Raw genomic sequence first — 17630 nt, 5'->3', positions numbered from 1 at the left:
TGACCGGAGCCCCGCCCCTGCGGCCCTCACCACTCCGCGCGGGAGGGGGGGGCCGCGGCGGGCACTCCGGGCGCCCCGCCCCGCCGGCCTGCACCCCAGCGCGCCGCCCCGCGCCGGCCGCCGCGGGCGCCCCTGGGACCCCGCCGCGATGGGCCCGTCCGGTCGCAGGGCCGGGGCGGGGCGGGGCGCGCCTTGATTAGCATACGGGGCGGGGCTCTCGGCGCCCCGCCTTCTCTGCGGCTGCGCGGCCCCGCGGGGGTTCGGTTACGAGCGAAGCCTTCTTCTAGGGTCTCCGTGTCGAGCCCGGCCGCGGGGTTCTCACGGTCCAGCCCGCAGGGACTCAGGACCGCGTGAGGTCTACCCCCAACGTCCTCACACCCTCCGGGGTGACCTGAGGGCGGAGCCGGAGTCGTGTCCCCGGTAGCGCCGCCCCCAACCATCCCAGTCCCCTGTCGACCCCGTCTCCAGTCTCTTCCAAACCCGCCGGCCCCCGCCCAGCAATTCGGGATTTCTCCCGTGGCTTCCGAGGAAAAGGAGGGCCCCTACCCAGCATCTGTGCCCTCCTTTGCATCAGGGACTTAGACTGCTGTTTTGGAGGAGTTGTCTCTACCCCTCAGCTTGTAGGCACGGTTGGTTTGAAACCCTGCACGACCTGTGCAGTCTTCCCCAGATGGCTGAAGCGTCTGGAGTCCCTTGTCCTGCCTGTTCCCACCGCAAGCCCACGAATCCAGGGCTGCCCTTATTTCTGGAACAGCAGTAAGTGGTTCCCTCTGAGGCTAGCAGACGGTCTGGCCTGGGGCTGCGACTGCCGTGATAGTCTCATGTGGCTATCCTGGTACCCCGACTGGCTGCCTTATCTCTACCCACCAGCTCTGGTTCCCTCTGCCCTTTCATCTGGTCCGTTTCAGGAGCCCTGGGTGACTGTCATCTGATCCTGGGTCTCCCTTGAGTCCCACCCCTTGCCCTGACATTAAAGCACTCTTCGTGAACAGCCTGCGCTGCAGCAGTCATCAGCCTTCTCCATGTGGGCAGCGGGGTCACTACCTCTGGCCTGGTCTTCCCACTGGACCCGTCTTCCACACCAGGAACCTGCCTCATAGCCTCTTCTCCACCGTGAGGCTGGGTCTGCACCACCCCCAGCGGCAAACTTGCAGCCCTTGAGTGTCATGTCTGTCCTGTTTGCAAAGAGAGGAGGCCGCCATTCGACTTGAGCCCTCCCCACCGCCCTCCACCACCTGACTCTGACTTCTGGAAAGAGGAATCTTCACTCAGTGTCTGCAGCTCCTCCCCAGCCCGCTGCCCTGGCAGGTTGCTGGTAACCGAGCTGACAGTTTGTCAGGCTCCCTGAAGGGGCCTGTCTGCTGCCTCGGCCTGCTGCCCGCCTCCCCGCCCCTCCACTCTCTGTAGTTCACCCCCAACCTGCCCTGCTGTGCTCATGACCTTCCTCGAGTCACAAGGAGAAGCAAAGACGGGCCCAGGTGCTGAAGCCTCGGCGTCACTGCAGGTTCTGGGTGTTCCCAGGGCTCCGCCTGCCATGCCCTGGGTGATCAGCCATACATTTCTACAACTGAAGCCATCCGGGCAAGCACGTGCCTGAGTGCCTGCCCCAGGCTCAGCCCCCATAACTCCAGGCACTCAGGGTCCACAGCCTGGGGAGCCCAGAGCAGGGAGCTGACACGGCTGGGTGGGGGAGGCTGCATGCTGGGGCAGAATTCAGCCTAAGGAAAGGAGGCGCAGGACAGCCCCCCTCGGACAACTGTACAGCCAAAAGCACGGCGGTGGCAGAGCGTGCGAACCCCTCCGTGGCTGAAGTCCTGAGACTGAGAGGTCAGGGAGACCGTTCCCCCCACAGGTGCAGAGGACAGTTCGGCTCTGCTCACTGGCTTCTGGTTTTCTGCCCAAGTTCTGGTGTGAGAGGTCCCAGTGGATCTCCAGTGGGCCGCTGACACCTCAAACTGAGCTCACCTCCCCCCACGTCACCAGTGGCTTCCCCTTGGGTTATTTCCATTTCCAGCAAGAGGCACAACCAACCATCCAGGCAGCCGCCTCACTCTTCATTACTCACCAGACCCCGAGGTTCTGTGGCTTCCCAGCTCTCAGCTGTGCCCCCACCCCAGTGCTGCCGCCCCTCAGGCGGGCCTGCACTTCTGCCCTGGGTGTCCACACAGCCTCTCACCTGGCCACCTGCCCAGTCTTCCCCGCCCTGTCTCAGGGGACCTTCCTGACGGGTACATTGGACAAGCCTCTCGGGAATCCTTCACCATCCCCCTAAGCATTGGGGGAGGGGGCGCATTACCTAATCCTCTAATGATCCTTTGTGGAAGGTTTTACCGTTACCCTCATCCTGTGGACAAGGAGCAGGTCTAGGAAGGTGAAGCACCTTGCCTGGTGTCAGTCAGCTAATGAGGAGCGGAATTGAAACTCAAGCCCTGCTGGTTGAGCGTGGTCCATGCAGCTCTCTACACCGCCTGCTTCCTGCCTGAGGGGTCAGGGAGTGTCTGGTGACCAGTGACAGACTCAGGAGGGACCCAGGTCACCTTCCCCTTGGCCTCACAGCTCCAGGCAGGCCCTGGGGGTGGGGGAAGGTCCAGGGGATGTGGAAGGGACTGGCCAGGGACACACGCCTCTGCCTTCTCCCTGCCAGCTGTGCGGCGCCTGCTATGAAGTCACAGCATCACAAGCTGCTGGCCTGTCTCAGTGCGGGCGGGGATTTCCAGGAATAAAGAAGGAAGTGCTGGGACTTCCCTGGTGGTCTAGTGGCTAAGACTGTGCTCCCAATGCAGGGGGCCCAGGTTCAACCCCTGGTCAGGGAACTGGATCCCACATGCTGCAACTAATGAGTCTGCATGCCACAACGAAGACCAAGCACAGCCAAATAAATGAAAGGAGAAGCTTTGGGAAACTCAAGCCAGAGACCCTGCTAGGGACAGATATACAGAGATGCGGGGTGGAGTCCCACTTTCCCTGAGGGTTCTAACGGAGGTGAACAAACCCACTCTCTGCACTGGAAGATGGTAGGAGAGAGAAACCCAGTGACACTTTGCAGAGGAAGGGCTTCGCTGGTGGTGCTAGTGGTAAAGAATCCATCTATCAATGCAGGAGCCGCAAGAGATGCCAGTTTGATCCTTGGGTCAGGAAGATCCCCTGGAGGAGGGTGCGGCAACCAACCTACACCAGTATTCTTGCCTGGAGAAACCCATAGACAGAGGAGCCTGGCGGACTAAGGTCCACAGAATTGGAAAGAGTTGGATACGACTGAAGCAACTTAGTACACAGTAAACACATATCACTGCACACAGGGAAGGGAGAGGATGGCCGGGGAGACAGAGACCAGGAATAGAGTAGCAATGGGCCTCAGATGATTGGAAAGCTGAACTTGTCCTCAGGAAGGCCATTTCAGGGAAGAAAGAAGAGAGTCCTGCAGCCTGAGGTGGCAACTTTATTAAGAAATCAGGAAACTGAAGAGGGTGTGTCCAACTAGAGGGCCCTCTCCCAGTGGACAAGCCTTTTCTCTTGAGTAGCGATGAAGACACACTAGAGGGTGTGGCGCTGAGAGAGGGCACTGGGCCCTCTTGACATGGCTAGATAAGAGCCGTGTGTGGCCCAGGCTTGGTTGGGAGGAGATGGAAAAAAAGTATAGTTGTGCTATCAGGGGGGAGGGGTGGGATAAATAAGATGATTTTTGGAGTATAATTTAAATAATTGGAGCTCACAAAATGATACATGGTTTTTTTTTTTTTTTTTTAATAAAAAATTGTCCTCTATATAGGCAGATCGAGGCACAGCTTGGGGCAGCCAGCCCTGCAGGGGAAACTGTATCCCCCAAGCGACTCCAGCTGGATGTCGGGCCGAGAGTGGCAAGAGGTGGAGGAAGGGGGTGATCCCAGGGATGGAGCAGCCCTTCTCACTGACCACAGCCTTGAGGGCTGCCGTGACAGGGCCTGATTCTTTTCTTTTTGGCCGAGCTGAGCTGTTTGTGGGGAGGCTTAGCTCCCCAACCAGAGATCAAATCCAGGCCCCCTGCAGCAGGAGCGCAAAGTCTGAGCCACTGAACCGGCAGGGAAGTCCCAGTCTGATTGAGGCTGCACTCTTGTGACCACCAGACTGGCAGCAGGCGGGGAGCCGGGGCCGGAGCCGACCACCAGGTGGCGGTGTGCAGCTCTTTCCCCAGGGCCGGGGCGGGGGATCCTGTGGGTTTACCGTAGACCAGGGGCTGGCGCTGAGCCGGCACGGCGAGCAGGTTCGCGGAAAGGATGTTGAATGAATCCTCAGCCCTGGGTGCCCACGAGGGCACGGTCTGGCCTGGTGTGGGCTCAGCACCCTGAAGGTCAGCGCGACTTTCCCCTGCTCCAACAGTCAGCCTTGGGCCCTAAGTCACTCGTCTGGCCCATGTTGAGCATCTACTGTGTGTGGGCGCTGAACTAGACTCCGGGGATACAGATTGGGGAAAGGAGCTCCCACTCTACCTGGGTGTGTGTGTGGGTGGGTGGGTGAGTAGGGGGCGGCTAGACGCAGTGAGCTCCCAATGCCAAATCAGCGACAAAGGAGGGAGGGGCCTGCGAGGCTCAGACAGCCCCCAGCAGGTGATCTCTAATGAGGGCTTAAAAGATGAGGAAGGTTAGAGCAAAGGAGAGACAGGATCCTGTCTGTGCTTGAAATTACAGACCATCGAAACCACAGAAAGCTGGGCAGCTGCTGGCGAGATGGGAGCCGGCGGGTGAGCCCTGGGGTGCGCTCAGGTGACAGGCAGCTGGCTGGGGAGAGGGCACAGGGACGGGCCTCACCGGACGTGCACGCAGGGCTGCTGAAGGCAGTGGGCCCCGGGCACCCTGTGGGTATCCCGTGCTGGACTGATTTTCTATGAGGGGCACATTTCACTGTTTTAAAAAACCAGGAGACAGGGAGGAATGGGGAACAAGCGTTTCAATGAGTTCCCTTTTTGGGGGGATGAAAATGGGGGAGCCAGGTGGAGGTGGTGGGTGCACAGCACTGTGACGGCCACTGCGCCGTCAGTCCCTTTGAAGGCAACCATCTTAATGTTTGAAGAGACAGTAAAACAAAGCACCTACGCGGCTGGCTGCAGGTGGGAGCTCAAGCTGGAGTTACCCTGCTGGGGTTACCCTGGACCCGGCCCAGAGGGGGGTCCACGTGAGGCGGTGGTGGTGGAGAGGGCAGCGACCCAGCCTGAGGGGGGCCGGCTTCTTGAGGTGCAGGAGGACAGAGGGTCTTCCCGCCCGGGGAGGCACGGGGCCCAGCCCTGGCCTGTGTCCCCACAGTGGGCCCTGAGCCCCGCGCAGGAGGAGTGGACCACAGGCTCCAGGAACCCATGCTGTCATGTGAGATGCGTGCACAGCCAGCCCGTGAGAACTGCCCACGGTCACCAGCAGGCAGGGCCACGGGACTCCGGCTCTCACAGGCCGACAGGGGAGGGGTGGGCACACTGGCCAACGGCGGAGTCCCCGGGGGCCTCTGGGGAAGTGTCCCCGGGAAGGGGCTCGCAGCCCATTGACGACGGGAAATGGCCCAGAGACCCGGGCTCTTGGTTCAGAAGAGGAACTGAAACAGCTGGTGTCAAATCTCCAGCAGCCCTGGGGCCAAGACTCTCTTCCCCTCCCAGCCTGGACTTCTGGGCCCCGAGGCGGCAGCAGGAGGGGGCTGAGGAGCGGGAACCAGCGGGTCTTGGGAGGGAACGACCAAGGAAGAGGGGACAGTGGGGGCGCCTGTCCGGCCACCTCGGCTGCCTTCCGTCAGGATGGCAGGGCTGCTGGTGGCTGGCCAGCCCTGGGAGGAACAGGAGGGGCATGTGCATGAGCGTGGGCAGACAGAAGAGGTCTTCCGTGCTGGCGGTGGTTATATATGCACACCTGAGAGGCATGTGGTTTGGAAAAGACACTGGTGGTGGTGACTTCCGTAACTTCCAGGTAGCAGTCTCATTTTGATAAGCATGACTATTTTTGATGCCGAGTTTTACATGTGACAGGGATCCTTGTCATTCTTTTATTTTTCGGTCATGCCGCACAGCACATGGGATCCTAGCTCCCCAACCAGGGATTGAAGCTGCGTCCTCTGCATAGGAAGGGTGGAGTCTTAACCACCGGACCACCAGGGAAGTCCCAGGATCCTGTCAATTCTTGACCGAGAAGTTTGGGCCATGATTCCCGATGGCCATTCCTCACACTTACGGAGCATGTCCATGTGCCGGGAGCCACGAACAAGATCTGTCAGGGGAAGCCTCGGCTGGCACCACCCAGCACTGCAGGGTATCTTCCTTGGCGATGGAGAAACTTCTCCTTGTCCATCATGGTCACCTCTAGTGCCTCCTTCAGGAACTCCCATCCTTCTGAAATGTTCTTGTATCAAATACTTCACAGAGATGTTGATCCATTTGTTCTCGTTAACTTTATTTAGGGCTCAGAATTAACATTGACAAAACATATCACTGAATCACTTGTTTTTACTTTTTCCAAAGTTGGATTTTTGCTTCACTGCCACATTTGATCACCACACATATTTTCACAGGTCCTGGGAATTCTTTATTACATTCATTGAAATGCTCCAGATTGTCAGTCCAGTAATCCATTTTTCAGCCAACGACCATGCTACACGACAATAAGAGGGTGAAATTATTCACACAATTCTTCCTTCTTTTCCCTCTTTAGCTTGTAAACTTCTGACGTGTCCTTTGCCAGTCAAGGTGCTTCAGTGTGAAACAGAACAGGGGAGGGCTGTGTCTCTGCGTGAAGATAGAGACAGGGATGGGGACAGCACGGGCTCGGCCCTGGACGGGATCGGGCCTGCAGGCTCCCCTGACCAGGGTCATGTCTGATGGGGAGCCTGATGGAGTGGCCAGTCCTGGGCTTCAGTGATCCAAGGTGGCAGCTTTTGTTAGCTGGTGTGTCCCTTGTCACAGTATGTGTCTGCTGACTCTGCTTCCTTGGCCCCAGGCACAGTGTGGATGAATTCCCCATGGTCGGGTGAAACGAGTGGTCTGCACACGTGGGAGGCATTTCAGCGCCAGTCACAAGCCACGTGACCTGCACCTAACTCTGAGCACAGTCTGACACGGATATAACAAAGAACATAAACTCCTTTTCCACAACAGGTTGTTTTAAAAAATGCATATGCTTTCCTTTCTGCCAAACTTGACGATGTCGGGTGAGGCACTTCATGGTGTGCCCGGCACTCCTGCCTGATCTGGTGACCTCTCTGTGCAAACAGGACATGGGGAGGACAGTCGGGATGTGGGAACACGTGTGACACAGTCCTGGATGGCCTCATTATGGAAATGTGTTTCTAAAATCAGTGTTGGGTGAATTTGATGACATTCAGAATTTAATTAAAATGTGGGAAAATAAACAGTTGTGAAGATTAGATCTGTTCCTGCAACAAAAATCACTACAGAAAAACAGGGAATCTGAATACAGACTGCAGTTTAAGTTTCCAGTGAGTACTAATGTTCATTTCTCGGGTTTCATAAATGATCTGGGAGTGGGCGGGGGTGGGGTGGGAGCTCTATACCCTCCATGAAACTCCTCTGTAGGTCTAAAATTATTTCAAAATAAAGCGACAAAAACTGAATCTCCTAAATATAAGGTATGTAAGGAGATTATTATAAGGGCTCTGTGGCTTCAGGAAATTCATAAATTTGAAGACCTTGTGAAATCTTCAGAATTTTCTAAAACAAGTTGTCCTGAAAAACTAAAAAAAAAAGAATGTATAAAAATAGGGAAAATTGAATACTTATTTTAATTCAATAATTAAAATGGAAAAACTCATAAAATACAACGGACTTACTCTTGTAATATAAGCTGTTTTAGGAAAACTGATTTTCTAAAGCCTTAAATGCATACAGTCTACTTTGATAATGAACTGGTTTAAACTATGTTCAATTTTTTTCTTAAAATACATTTTCAAATGTTTCTAGAAAAACAAATGATAATTCACTCTGCAATTCCATAAAACTTTGGCTAATTTTTAACAGAAAACACTAATAGTAATCAAGAAGAAATAACAGAGAATGTCAACAAAATAAATTACACTCTATTTGGGAAGACCAAATATCAGATAACAAGGACAGTAATCAGAATAAAAACCTGAAGATAATAATCACACATACCTTTTAGTTTAGCAGAAAAGTTAGGGAGAAGACACGAAACTCAAGGGAAGCGAGTGTCTCGCATGCACACTAAGATCTCATGACACAGAAATGGTGACTCATCAGCTACCACTGCCGAGCTGGGGCGGGGCGGGGGGCCTGGGGCAGTCTCAAGAGAATCCTGCGGAATTACTCAGCAGGAAAAGAACTCCACAGCTCAGGAGGTTCACCAAGGGGCAGGAAACGGTGCTCAGGTGTGCCTTCAGCTGCTTCTGAAAGGCTGTGTTTTGAAAAGGCCTTTGATGTTCTGTGACCGGGACTGACAAGCAGGAGGCGAGCCGGGGCGGGTGGTGAGCCCTGGGAGGTCCCTCTGGTTGAAGAAACCAGACTTGGATCCCTGCAGTTTACACAGCTGATTAATGAACACCGAAGCACAGGTGAGGGCTGAGGGGGCTCGAGGAGGGGCAGCGAGGGCTGTGGTGTCTGGGGAGGAAGCTGCCCCCCACCCCCAGCACCTCTCCCCTCTGCAGGCCTCTCAGCAGCCCTGCAGGGACTGCAGCACAGCGTGAACGGCCCATTTTACAGTTGGGGAAACTGAGTTCCAGACAGGTTCACTGGCCTGCCCAAAGCCACACAGGGTTCCTGGTGTGTCCTTCCATATCACTGTGGCCGGGCTCAGTGGAGATCTGAGGAGGTGGGCAGTGAGGATGCATGCCCCGCAGGGAGAGCACAAGGCTTGGAGTGGGGGCGCATAGGGCACCAAGGGGGCAGGATCCCTTGAGTGTCCACATCTCTCCTCCCTCTGGGTGGCCAGGCCCTCAGGACCAGCTGAGGGAGTCACAGGTGGAGGGCCGCCCTGCAGGCCCAGGCGGCACTGTGAGACGGATACACAGATGGTGGGTCAGGAAGGTCCATGTGGAAGGAGCTGGGAGGGCAGGTGGCACCAGGTGAGGGGAGGCGGGATAAGACAGCATGTGTGGGGGGTCAGATGAGACCCCGGGCCAGGTCACTGCAGTCAAGTGGGGCCACAGCAGGGAGCTTGGGGAGCTGAGGAGGCCCGGAGCTGGAGAAGAGGAGGCTGCAGAAGGATCCGTGGGTCCAGGCTTCTCCAGGCAGGGCCCAGAAATACTGCTGGCTGGTGTGGGGTCTGTCCCAGAGGGCCCTTCCAGGCGTAACTCTACCCTGAGGCCCAGCAGAGGCTTCAGGCTCTGCAAAAACACAAGGACACGCACCGTCCCCTCCAGCCCTCGGCCCACCCTGGGGAGAGGCCCGGAGCCCTGCACGCGGCTCATTCACCGGTGGCTCCTGTCCTAGAGGAGCCCCGGAGAGGAGGGAACTGAGTCAGAGGCTCTAGCAGAGCCTGGTGGTAGCCCACCAGGTACAGTCCACAGGGCACCTGTGGTCTCCTGGGACCCACAGCCCCGAGGCCCCGCCTGCCGCAGGCCGGCAGGAACTGCAGGGCCTCCTCGAGAGATGCCCAGAGGCACCAGCAGGGGGAGCCACGGGCCTGCGCTTGAGCAGGTTCCTTCACCCCGCCCGCTCAGCTGGCCCCAGCACCCTCTCACCCCGGGGGAATGAGGCTCAGGGGCCATAGACCCGGCCTCCCGCACGGGACGCCTGCCCAGAGGCCGGCCAGGGCCTGAGTGCAGGGCGAAGGAGTAGCAAGTACAGCAGGTCCAGGAGGGCCAGCTGTGGCTGTGGCACCACTGCCTAGACCAGCACTGTGCCCAGCTGCACCCTGACGGTGCCCACGCATGTGGGGGTCTTCACTCAACACCACCTCCCTGAGGGGGGCCCAGCTACCACCCACTCCCGCCCCGGCAGCGGCAGCTTGGTCACCATTGGCTCATGGCCGTCACTGGATGTCAGGGTCCTGGAAGCCCCAGGCCTCCACAGCAGCGATAAGGAAGTTCTCAGAGCAGAGAGGCTGGTTGTTGAAAGTGTCGCAGTGGCCCGTGCGGCCCCGGTTCAGGTCCCCGTCGATGTACAGCGCCTGGCCGCCCCCTCCACCTGCGGGACGCTCGGTCAGTGGCTGCCCGCCGTCGAGTGCTGCCCCGGGGGACCCTCCTCCTGCTCCTGAGCCACTCCCTTCAGACCAGGCGAGTCTTGGGCTGGCCTTGTCCAGCCCTGCCACAGGCCTCTGTAAAACCACAGGGCTGCTTTCTACGGCAACCTGTGCCCCATCCCCCAGCACGCAGCCTCAGGTCCCCATGCTGCCCACGTGCCTGCGCCACCCACAACGATCTGCCGCCTTCTTCCTGCCATTGAGGGGGCTCTGCCTATCCCTCAGGTGAGGCACCTACCACCCAGCTCAGCCAGGACTGGCCCAGGGCTTCGGCGCCCATGACCCTGTACCCTCCTCCCAGCTAAGTGACCGTGGACAGGCAGGAGCCGGCCGGAGGTGGAGGGCGGCGCCCACCTATGATGAGGCAGTCGCTGCCCCCGGCCATGAACAGGGACTCCGTCTTGGAGGGCAGGTTGAAGTGCCGAGTAGCCAGGAACGGCGAGAGGCGGTCGGAGCTCTCAGAGGACAGAGAGTGGCTCGGGGAGGATGAAACGGTGGCGGACTCCAGGGACGCGGACTCCAGCGATGCGGGCTTGGTCAGCTCTGGGTGTTTGATAACCACCCACTCGTAGCGCTGGACCTCGGGCTGCAGCTGAGGACAAAGGGCGGTGTGAGGACTCGACCGCGGGCCCGCTCTCCCCCAGGGCTCGTCGCTGGTGCCCAGTGCCCAGAGGACCCGCACCACAGAGGGCCGCCTGCTCTCCGAGCTCACCTCTAAGGGTCACACCCCAGCAGGCGACGGGGAGGCGTGACAGGGGGAGGCATGTCTGGAAGGAAGCAGGGTCACATGAGGGGGTGACCTCCCGCGGGGGGCCCACTCACCCTAAACACGAAGCATTCTCCGGTCCCGAAGAAGCCCAGCTTGCCCCCAAACTTGTTTCTCTCACTCCAGTCTGTTGACAGGTAGGCGCCACACACCTGGGGAGGAAGGCCCAGGGTGAGGCTGCACCTGCTGCGCCCACGGGAGCCCCCCAGCACTCAGGGCACCTGAGAGCCGAGGCTCAGTCACCGCTGGGGGGTCGTAGTCACAGCCGCACCTGTTGTCACAGTCACACCCTGACCATCAGAAGGCCAGGGAAGGTCAGGGTGCGGAGAGAGGGCCGGCAGGGAGCAGGCGTGGAGGCTACCTTGGCCGCTGCCAGCTCCTGGGGTACTTCCATTTTCCCCCTGGGCCCGGAAGCCTGGGGACAAGCCCATGTCCACATCCCAACTATGGGCATCAGCCCAGGGAGGCCCCTCAGATGGGAGCTTCCAGGAGGCACCTGCTCAGGAAACACTCCCCAGGCCTCCTATCAGCCAGCAAAGTACTTGATTTCACCATTAGAGTCACTCCTCCGAGTGGTTACGGAGGTATCTGACACTTGGGCCACCTGCTGTAACAGACACCCGGGCTCCTCCGGGGAGCCGGACGCAGGGTCTGAGGCTGAGGAGACAGTCCCGCAGATGCAGCTGGGCGTCTGGGAGCCACCACAGCACACAGGCGCTCCAGGATGGAGGCGCTCATTTTTCTAGACACCTTAAGTACATTCCAGATGACAGCCACTGCAGAGAACAAGGCTCTGAGAACTACCTGCTGGGGTGGAGGAGGGGAAGGCGCCGGCAGACTACTGCAGGAGGACGTGGGACCTCGCTTAGCCAGCATTTCTGCAAAGTTCCTCTAGACTGCCGGGCCAGTCAGGCTGGGGGTCTGGACCCCAGGGGAAACGGAGGCCCTGGGAACTTGGGGGGTCATGTAAGGAGGCTAGATTTACCTCTCTGTGGAGGGCAAGCCCTGCTCTGCACGCCTAAGCCCAGGAAACCTGGGTGGGGGCTACCAGGGAACACCCACCCTCCCAAGAGGCCAGGAGCCAGGGTCTCCCTGGCTGGTCCTTACCTCCTTCTGTGTAGTCTTGATCAGCAGAACAGTGGGCTCTCGTCCTTCACACTGGAAGTAGAACCTGGGGGCAGAGAATGGCCTGGCCATTCTGACAGGCCCCTTCCCTGGCTGCCTCCCCCCAGCCGCTGCTGACCCTGGCTGCCCAGGGTGGGCAGACGGACCTGACACCTGCCTGTCCTCCTCTCCTGGGAACCAGGCACATGGCTTGGATGGCAATGCCTGGGCTTGGGCGCTTCTGCCAACGGGGAGCCCCAGCCAGGAGGCCACAGGCCAAGCAGTCAGAGCCCTGGACACTCTGCCCTGATGTGCCTGGAGAAGAAGCGGCAGGGCAGATGGCCCCTAGCAGACAGCCACGTGCCAAGAGCTTTGGGGAAGCCAGAACCAGAGGAACAGGTCTGTGCCCTGGGAAAGCTTGGAGCGTTCTTGGGCACTGGCAGCACCGGGGAGCCAGGAGGAGGCCTGAGGCCACCGCTGTGCCAGCACAGGTGCCCAGGGCTTGGCCAACGTCCCTCCATGGGCCTCCCACACCACACAGGGGGGGCTGGCTATGCCAGAATATGCAGGTGGCGCTCAACGGTGTCTGCCATGTGGATTGGGCCCCTCCGTCTGCATCGCCCGTGACCCAAGACAGAGCGTGGGTCAGAAGCCATCTGAGGCTCCCAGGGTGCCTCGGGGGAAGCCTCCCAGAATCCCCTGGACACTGGGCAGGGCCCAGCACAGCCCACAGGGCCAAGACGGACCTGGTGTGGACTGGTGAAATGGGGGTGGAAGAGCAGTACCCAAGGCCGGCCGCCTCGAGTTGTCCTGACATTCTGTAAGCTCGAGGGCAGGGGAGCCTGCGCCTGATCACCACCACACCTGTGTGAGGCCGCGGAGCCCCGCAGGTGCTGCAATGACCTTAACCCTAACCCCTGCAGTGGGGGTGGCCCTGGAGTGAGAGATGCTCAGAAGGGGGGCTCCCAAGTCTAGGCCCCAGGAAGAAGCAGGGCCTTGCCCAGGCACCTGTGTCTGCAGGAGGCCTCTGGCCTCCAGGACGTGCAGGCAGGACGAGACGATGGGCAGCCCCATCCCTTCTGCTCCGTCTGGCCCTTGGCATCCAGACCTCAGCACCTCAAGGGGGCAGGCCCAGGGCCCTGCCTCCGGGGCGTTACCTGGTCAGGCTGTACCCATGCTGCAGTGAGGAGAAGAGCAGGAGGGGCTGGCAAAGGGCGAACCGCTCAGGGACCCACGACCAGATGTCTCTCATCTCCTTCACACCAACGATCTCTGAGTGGAAGTTGTCTGCATGAACGGCCAGGTGCACGAACTGCCTGAGGGAGCGGGCAGAGGTCAGAGCAGAGCTGCAGCCCCAGCCCCAGCCATGCACTCTGCCCCCTCCCGGGAGGGGTGAGCCTCTCATGGGAGCTCAGCCTGGAGGGAACTTCTTACCTGCGGAGCCAGGTCAGAGCCTGGTAGGGGCCTCAGAGGCCCTCAGGAGGGCACGGGGTGGAGCTAGCCCTGGAGTCCCACTCCCACCCTGCTACAGAGGGGACAGAGCCCAGCCCGGGGACGAGAACGAAAGCCCCCTTTCTCTAAGAAACGGGGACAGAGAGAGTCAGCTCTGGCAAGACAATGTTTCCAGGCCAGCCAAGCACCGACAGCAGATAGACAGACAGACAGGCATGAACGCCGGCAAGCCAAGCACCAATAGGCAGACAGACAGACAGGCCTGAACATCAGCCAGGCTCTGGGGCAGCACTGCTGAAGCCAGCCCTGAGAGCTGGAGCAAGCAGCCAGGCCGGAAGACAGAGAGAAGCCAGGTGTGGAGACACGGTTTCCAGACCTACCTTTTAGAAAGTGAAACACTGAAAAACAGGAGGAAGCAATGGACACGGAGAACAGGAAGAAAAATAAAACAGACAAGGAGAGGTTAGTGGCAAGTACTAACACCCAGGACACGCCTGCCTTTGGCCCACGAGAAAGGCTTCCACACCTATAGATGGGGCACAACAACAGCCGCTGAGGTCTCAGCACACATGGGCCCTCCCCAGGCTGGCTCCCCAGGTGGCTGTGCTCGGGACGGGGGGCTACCAGGATGGGAACCCGGAGCTGAGGGGTGGGCATCAAGAGCGGCTCCACAGTGACCCAGGGAGGCCAGCCTGGCTCCCTCCTGGGCCCACGGGCACCACCGTTGGCTCCAGCCTCTGTCTCGTCCACAGGGCCCCGCACCCACAGCTGCCTTGCCTGCCTGCAGCTGCACCAGACAGGCCCTGTCTCCTGGCTGGTGGTTTTCTGTATGCGCACGGAGGGCTTACCAGCCAGCGGTCGGTCGAGCTCAGGCACCAAGCCCCCAGGATGCTTCCTCACAGGCCCCACCCCATCCGGGCCCCAGAGGTGGCCCCAGTGGCCTGCCTACCTCTTCTGCTTGACGGTGATGCCCTTCTGCTTCAGAGCTTTTTCATTGGCCATCTGCAGGAGCTGAATCTCCTTCCGAGAGAAGAGGCGGATGGCAAACGCCTTCTCCAGCAGTTTCTCGGGAGATACGGTCTTGGCGATGTCCCTGACGAAGGTGCGGATGTCCTGCTTCACATTGTCTGACTCGAGCGGCTGCCCCGCCCTCACCTTGTGGAAGAACTTGAGGATGGCCAGCGCCACGCGGTACAGCACCTTGTAACCCTCCACCAGGAAGACGTCAAAGACACGGGCGAAGTAGCTGAGGGGCAGCTCCCCGAAGAGCCAGCGCTGCCAGTCCGCGTACACCTGCAGGACGTCCTCTGACACGGCCACCATCAGCTGGTGGGCCGCCTGGCAGTACTTGTTCACCAGGTCCCCAAACGTCATGCAGGAAGACTCGAAGGCCAGGAAGCTCTGGTCTACCAGCTTCCTGCTGGGGTCCTTGCAGGCCAGGATGCGGCAAGCCTTCTCGAAGCACTCGGCCTCATCGGCACTGTAGTGCAACAGCAGAGCCACGACCGCGGGCAGCGCGGGGCAGAAGGAGACGTCGGGGAACTGGTTGCTGATGCACAGCAGGATCTTGCGCACAGCGCCCTCGCCCTTCGAGTTCAGGCAATAGCTGGGCACCTGCGTGTTGTCCACAAACTCGGGCAGGGGCAGGCTGGTGCTGCTGTGCTTGCCCACGATCTTGCCGACGATGTCTCTGTACACGCTGGCATCAGGGGTGACCGTGCGGCAGGGGATGTCCCGGATCAGGCGCTGGTACACCTGCCCCCGCAGGGCGTAGCTGCGGGCCCAGTAGCCCTGGCGCGCCAGCTGCTTCAGCTCCGGCAGCTCCATGCAGCTCAGCTCCTTGGGCCCCAGGTCCGGGATGGCCGAGTCCATCTTGTCTCTGTCCACAAAGCAGCTGTAGGCTGGGGGGTTCATCATGCAGGGCGCAGCGGGGGGCGGGAGGGGGCAAAGGGCAGCTACATCCACCGGCACCTTCTCTGAGGCTTCTTGGCTAACCTGTCTGCCATTCCATGCCCTGCAGGATTAAAAACCATGCTTAATAATGTGTGTGGCATGAAGGTTTACGTTTTTTTTAAAAATGTCTGTTTTAATCTTTCTACAAAGTTATCAGTAGGGCTTCCCTTTAAGATAAGTGGATATTCTTGAGAATTCACTACAAGCTCTGGAGCATAACTTCTTTTCATAGGGCTTCAGCGGGTACTGGGAGAGGTCACACAGGCTCTGGGTCATGAGAAAAGGCTTTGAGAGGCTGACTCAGCAGTAAACACCTCTTTGCTCAGGGCTGGTGGCCTGCCTGGCCCTCACTCTTCCCTTTGCAGCCTGGGGGCCTCTGAAAGGAGCCGCTGGTCCCGAAGACCCCGGGAGGTCACCAGACGCTGCGTCCCAGCTCACACAGGCTCACAGCCTCTGCCCGGCCGTGTGTCATGAGCAGGACACAGACCTACTCTGCCCCACGGTCGATGGCCTGGAACCTGGATACTGGCTCTTAACTTTCTAAAAATAGCAGCTACGCTGCAGGCAGGCATTCCACAGAAGAGTCACTGGTGGGAAGAAGACATGAAGGTGGAGAAATAAATGGAAGGTGTCACAGCTTCAGAATCAGAAGTTTCTGGAACCAAATGAGCCGGAGGTATTGGGGGATTTGGTACCGTCTCTCCATTATGGGCATCTATGGAGATTCCTGTAGATGTTTTTTTAAAAAACGGGTAACAGGTGCTATTTGAAACTCCAGCTGCACATGGACAGCAAGAAGGAAGTCTACTGCTCAGATGTCTACCACAATCTGATGTCTGTTTTTGCCAGAGGCTACTGTCCTCAGCACAGAAGTACTAACCACACACCTCAGACTCACCTTTCCACCTGGGATGGTACACTGTCCGGAGATCTCACAAAGGGCTGTTTGCCTCAGTGACCTTCGGTAAGTGATCAGAGCATTCCTGTTTTGCTTGCATCAAGAACATTTATCTGAAAACAGAAAAAGCAAGCAATACTTCACAAGGCTGCACCACCACAGCATCATCTCTGAACTTTTTCATCTCCCCAAACAGAAACTCTGCACCCATTAAACACCAACTCCCAATTCCTGGCCTCCAGCCCCTGGTAACCGCCACTCTGCTTTCTATGAATTCGACCACTCTAGGCACCTCGTATTAGTGGAATCATACAATATCTGTCCTTTGGTGTCTGGCTTATTTCATTGATCATAAAGTCCTCAAGGTTCATCAATGTTGACAGCATGTATGAGAATGTGAAAGTGAACGTGAAAGTCGCTCAGTTGTGTCCAGCTCTTTGCAACCCCATGGACTGTAGTCCATGGAATTCTCCAGATCAGAATACTGGAATGGGTAGCCTTTCCCTTCTTCTCCAGGGGATCTTCCCAACCCAGGGATTGAACCCAGGTCTCCCGCATTCCACACGGATTCTTTACCACCTGGGCCACAAAGGAAGCCCAAGAATACTGGAGTGGGTAGACTATCCTTCTCTAGTGGATCTTCCCAACCCAGGAATCAAACTGGGGTCTCCTGCATTGCAGGCAGATTCTGTACCAACTGAGCTATCAGGGAAGCCCATGTATGAGATACATTTTTAAAACTTAAGACTATTATTTAGAGCAGTTTTAGGTCCACAGCAAAATTGAGAGGATAGTACATACTCTGTCCACGTAGGCATAGCCTCAACATTATCAACCTTCCCCATAGATGAGACATTTGCTACAACTGATGAGCTTAAACTGACACATCACTGAATCTATGAATTAACGTGGATTCCGTCTTGGTGTCATACATTCTATGAATTTGGACACATGTAAGTAAAATGACATGTAACCTTATTATAGTATCATAAAAAGCCCCACCTGTTCATCTCTGCCCCCTGCAACATCGGAACTTCATTCCTCCTTATGGTTGATAATATCCCACTGTATGTCCAGAACACACTTTGTCTACCTGTCGATGGACATCTGGATTGTTCATACCTTTCGGCTGTTGGGAGTAATGCTGCTGTGAACACAGCTGTATGAGTGTCTATCCAAGTCCTTGGATATATGTCTTTACAGGGACTTTCCCACAGAAATGAGGTTTTGTTGACAACATCCATTTACCTCGTCCCACTGGAGGAGCCTTGCCTGCAGCAGGACTAGGTGCCGCCAA

General features: G+C 57.9%; 1 protein-coding gene across 3 annotated transcripts; it reads right to left on the bottom strand.

Annotated features, from left to right (window-relative positions):
- Positions 1 to 6510: 6510 nt before the first annotated feature.
- Positions 6511 to 15403, bottom strand: TBC1D24 (TBC1 domain family member 24). Of its 3 annotated transcripts, XR_011485396.1 has the most exons (9): positions 14432 to 15403; positions 13863 to 13880; positions 13188 to 13346; positions 12034 to 12097; positions 10983 to 11078; positions 10515 to 10752; positions 9935 to 10105; positions 8117 to 9303; positions 6511 to 7698 (listed from the first exon to the last, which is right to left on the bottom strand). XR_011485396.1 is itself a non-coding variant. In XM_020897509.2 (8 exons), the coding sequence occupies exons 1-7, from the start codon at positions 15397 to 15399 to the stop codon at positions 9951 to 9953; spliced, it is 1698 nt and encodes a 565-aa protein (XP_020753168.2). In that variant the 5' UTR covers positions 15400 to 15403; the 3' UTR covers positions 6511 to 9303; positions 9935 to 9950. The 3 variants fall into 3 exon arrangements, 2 of the variants coding, with proteins under 2 accessions (XP_020753168.2, XP_070316892.1); XM_020897509.2 differs by having other exon boundaries at positions 6511 to 9303; XM_070460791.1 differs by lacking the exon at positions 13863 to 13880 and having other exon boundaries at positions 6511 to 9303.
- Positions 15404 to 17630: the final 2227 nt, after the last annotated feature.

Source organism: Odocoileus virginianus, chromosome 33, assembly GCF_023699985.2.
Source record: "Odocoileus virginianus isolate 20LAN1187 ecotype Illinois chromosome 33, Ovbor_1.2, whole genome shotgun sequence".
Lineage (NCBI taxonomy): Eukaryota > Metazoa > Chordata > Mammalia > Artiodactyla > Cervidae > Odocoileus > Odocoileus virginianus.
Note: the sequence above shows the minus strand (reverse complement) of the source record. Positions and strands in the feature narration are given on the sequence as shown.